Raw genomic sequence first — 3431 nt, 5'->3', positions numbered from 1 at the left:
TGCAGGTGCGGGCTCCGCCGCGATGCCGCTGTGGGACTTCCAGGGCAGCACCATGGTCACCAGCCAGTACGTCCGCCTGACGCCCGACGAGCGCAGCCGGGAGGGCTCTATCTGGAACCGCGTGGTGAGAGCCGGGGGCACAGGGGCAGGGGGGACGCCGCTGGGTGCTCGGGCCGGCCCCAGCGCCTCTCCCGGCTCTTGCCCTGACGCTGCTGGGCGGTCTCTTTGCACAGCCCTGCTTTCTCAAGGACTGGGAGCTCCACGTCCATTTCAAGATCCACGGAGCTGGCAAGAAGAACCTGCATGGGGACGGCCTGGCCCTATGGTACACGCAGGAGCGCCTGGTGCCAGGTACGGTGCGCAGCCATGGGCTGCCTGGCCGGCCTGAGGCCTCGTCAGCACTTACATGTGCCCTGGGGCAGTCCAGGGAGCTGCCCCTGTCCTGGAAGGTTTCTTGCTAAGGAGAGTGTTTGAGCTCTCTGTCTGGTTTTACTAGATCGGGATGGCGTGTCTTGTGCATTTTGCCCTGGAAACAGGTGCCTTCAGTCATCTGCCTGGCAATAAACAGCTCTTACAGCTCTTTTCAGTAGAAGTCTCTGAGCACAAATTCTATCTGAGAGCCTTCTGTTCCCTATGTTCTGCCCTGTTCCAGGTCCTGTCTTTGGCAGCAAAGACAACTTTCATGGACTGGCTATCTTCCTTGATACATATCCCAATGATGAAGCAACAGAGGTGAGTACTTTGGGGAGATCATTAAGTGCCGAGGAGGCTGTTTCCTCACAGCTTTGTGCTCCAGGTGCTTCATGCCTGGACCAAGGAAAAATCTCTCCTTATGTGAGAGTGGGCTGCTGCTCTTGTCATGGGAGCTGGTAAAGGGAAGAGTTTGAATGTGTGTTAACAGAGATAAGAAGGTCCTTGCTCCATCTTCTGCTGTTGTTGACTACACAGATGTTCTATGGTCTTTTCTCCTCTGGATGAGAGGCAGCAGAGGACTGGTATAAACTATGCATCACTTGTTAAGTAAAGTTAGAGGAATCTGCCTAAGAGTATGTTCATACCGAGTGTTATTTCCTGAACTTCTCTGTGCTTTGGTTGATTGTTCCATGTTGTTTCTGACCTTATTCTCTTTTCTAACCTGTGTGTCTCTAAAAGACAGACTCCTGAACTGGCTTTTTGCTCCAGAATTCCCCATGGCTGAAATGCAGATCAGCCCTGTGGGGGCTGTTCATCCTTTTCTTCTCTCCTGCTCTGGGTTTGTGGATGTTGTTACGGCACAATCAGAAAATGTAACTGTGATAGTGAGATCTATTGTGCTGAAAACATGACACTTAAGTCATAAAGCACCTGGAAATGACCCATCTTCCTATTGTCTTGATGCTCAGTGGGAGGTGAATTCTTGCTTTCATTTGGCCTCTCTTGGTGTATGTAATCTGCTGACTACAAAGCCCTGAGTGTGGTTATGCTGCTTATGTGGGCTTTCAGCCCGCTCTGGGTCCTGTGCTCTGTTACTTCTCTATACTTCTTACCTGGTCTGGTGCTTACTCTGCAAATCTGCGGTGGTCTCATTACCCTGGCCATGCGGTACGGTGTGGGCTCCTGGGCGGGTTTGATACAGAAGGTCAGAAATGGCTGCTCTGCTTTAGACAGAACAAGCTCTCATTCATTTTAGAAGCAGCTTTACATAGACAAGGAGTCTTGATTTCACTGTTCTGGTCTCTGTACCTGACTGTGCAGCAATGCTGTGGCTCTGTTGCCGTGCCTGGCTGAGATCCTGCTCTCGCTGGGGTTTCTGACTGGGCGGGGGAAGGTGGCTCTTGGCCTGCAGCTCAAAGGCTCCTGCAGACTGAAAGTACCAGTGCTCTCCTCTCTGCAGCGCGTGTTCCCCTATATCTCTGCGATGGTGAACAACGGCTCCCTGACGTACGATCACAGTAAGGATGGGCGCTGGACAGAGCTGGCGGGGTGCACCGCTGACCTTCGGAACCAGAACCATGACACTTTCCTGGCAATTCGGTACTCCCGAGGCCGCCTGACGGTGAGATGCTGGCAGGCACCTGCAGTGTCTCGTGCATGTTAGATGGGGCAGTGCTGAGGGGTGGGTGTTGCTGTGTCAGTAGGTGACCTGCAGCTGCAGGCAGGCAGGATGGCAGTGTGCGTTCTTGGTGTGACGTTCCCCTGGTCTTACAGGTGATGACTGATGTGGAAGACAGGAATGAATGGAAGAACTGCATTGACATTGCAGGGGTGCAGCTGCCAACCGGCTACTTCTTCGGTGCTTCTGCTGGCACTGGAGATTTGTCTGGTGAGAGGGGGCTTTGCTTGCAGGAATACCTGCTGTTTGGAGCCCGGAATATAATGCTATGGATGCATTGGATGGCTTTGATGGCTTCTTTTCCCTGAATTGTTGAAATCTTGAAACCCTATTGGGTAAGGACCCGTGGCCTGAGAAAGGGAGGCACCTAAGAGCTAAGGAACATCTCAAGTTGCAGTTTGATACGTGGGGTGTGAGGGTGGCTTGAGAGGGAAGGAGACCTGGGCCTGGCAAAGCACAGTCCTAGGGGTGCGCTGAGTGTGTGGATGTCTCAGCTTCTGACAGTCTTTGGTGCTGATGGTTGTTTCCTAGACAATCATGACATTATCTCAATGAAGCTATTCCAGCTCATGGTGGAGCACCCTCTAGAAGATGAGACTGTTGACTGGACCAAGATTGAGCCTAGTGTCAGCCTCCTTAAATCACCCAAAGGTGAGTCTCTGGGCTTTGGAAGCCTTTGATGGACGATTGTGATGTTGGGGCTGGCTCGACGCTTAAAGGCTTGTTGAAAGGCATCAGAACCATGACTCCCTGTGAACCCCTGCAGGAGCCAAAGCCAGGTCCCTCTCTGTAGCTGTTCTTGTCCTTGCAGACAACGTGGATGACCCGACGGGGAATTTCCGAAGTGGGCCTCTGACGGGCTGGAAGGTGTTCCTGCTCCTGCTCTGCGCGCTACTGGGCATCATCGTCTGTGCGGTGGTGGGAGCTGTGGTCTTCCAGAAACGTCAGGAGCGGAACAAGCGTTTCTACTAGCTGAAGACCTGGGCCGTGGCCTGTGCCTAAACCCATCTTTTCTATGGGGAGTTGTAAAAACTGTGGTTTCTAAAAGCTGTTTCTGAGAAATATCAGAAGTATTTTCTTACCTGTCTGTTTGGCTGTACCCCCTGCCTGGCCCTCGGTGCCTGGTGGCTTGGACCGAGGGGGCTGTACCTGCTGGCCTCCCCAGGGCTGTGGGGCTGGAGCCTGTGATCGCTCCCCTGTTTTTTCTGGCGCTCCCGGCTGCACTGCCTCTGTGCAGGCGTGAATGTAAAGGGGTCGGGAGGGGGCTGCGAGTGGGGCATTAAAGGACTGACACCACCTGCGGCTCTGGCTCTGTCTGAGCTGGGGGAAGGGGGGTTCT

General features: G+C 53.6%; 1 protein-coding gene across 1 annotated transcript; it reads left to right on the top strand.

The window, feature by feature from the left end:
- The first annotated feature begins 10 nt into the window (after positions 1-10).
- LMAN2 (lectin, mannose-binding 2) lies at positions 11-3390 on the top strand. Its single transcript, XM_010293700.1, has 7 exons — positions 11-124; positions 234-351; positions 653-732; positions 1874-2035; positions 2188-2302; positions 2624-2743; positions 2904-3390. The coding sequence occupies exons 1-7, from the start codon at positions 23-25 to the stop codon at positions 3062-3064; spliced, it is 858 nt and encodes a 285-aa protein (XP_010292002.1). The 5' UTR covers positions 11-22; the 3' UTR covers positions 3065-3390.
- Positions 3391-3431: the final 41 nt, after the last annotated feature.

Source organism: Phaethon lepturus, unplaced genomic scaffold (genome assembly GCF_000687285.1).
Source record: "Phaethon lepturus isolate BGI_N335 unplaced genomic scaffold, ASM68728v1 Scaffold40938, whole genome shotgun sequence".
In the NCBI taxonomy this organism is placed as follows: domain Eukaryota; kingdom Metazoa; phylum Chordata; class Aves; order Phaethontiformes; family Phaethontidae; genus Phaethon; species Phaethon lepturus.
The sequence above is the reverse complement of the archived record's forward strand: the minus strand, read 5'-3'. Positions and strand labels throughout refer to the sequence as shown.

What these genes read in the sequence shown, in the direction of transcription:
- LMAN2 (XM_010293700.1), top strand. Translation starts at nt 23, where the DNA reads ATGCCGCTGTGGGACTTCCAGGGCAGCACCATGGTCACCAGCCAGTAC. An exon ending in GCAGGAGCGCCTGGTGCCAG is followed by an intron (nt 352 to 652) that starts GTACGGTGCGCA and finishes GCCCTGTTCCAG; the next exon opens with GTCCTGTCTTTGGCAGCAAA. An exon ending in CCTCCTTAAATCACCCAAAG is followed by an intron (nt 2,744 to 2,903) that starts GTGAGTCTCTGG and finishes TTGTCCTTGCAG; the next exon opens with ACAACGTGGATGACCCGACG.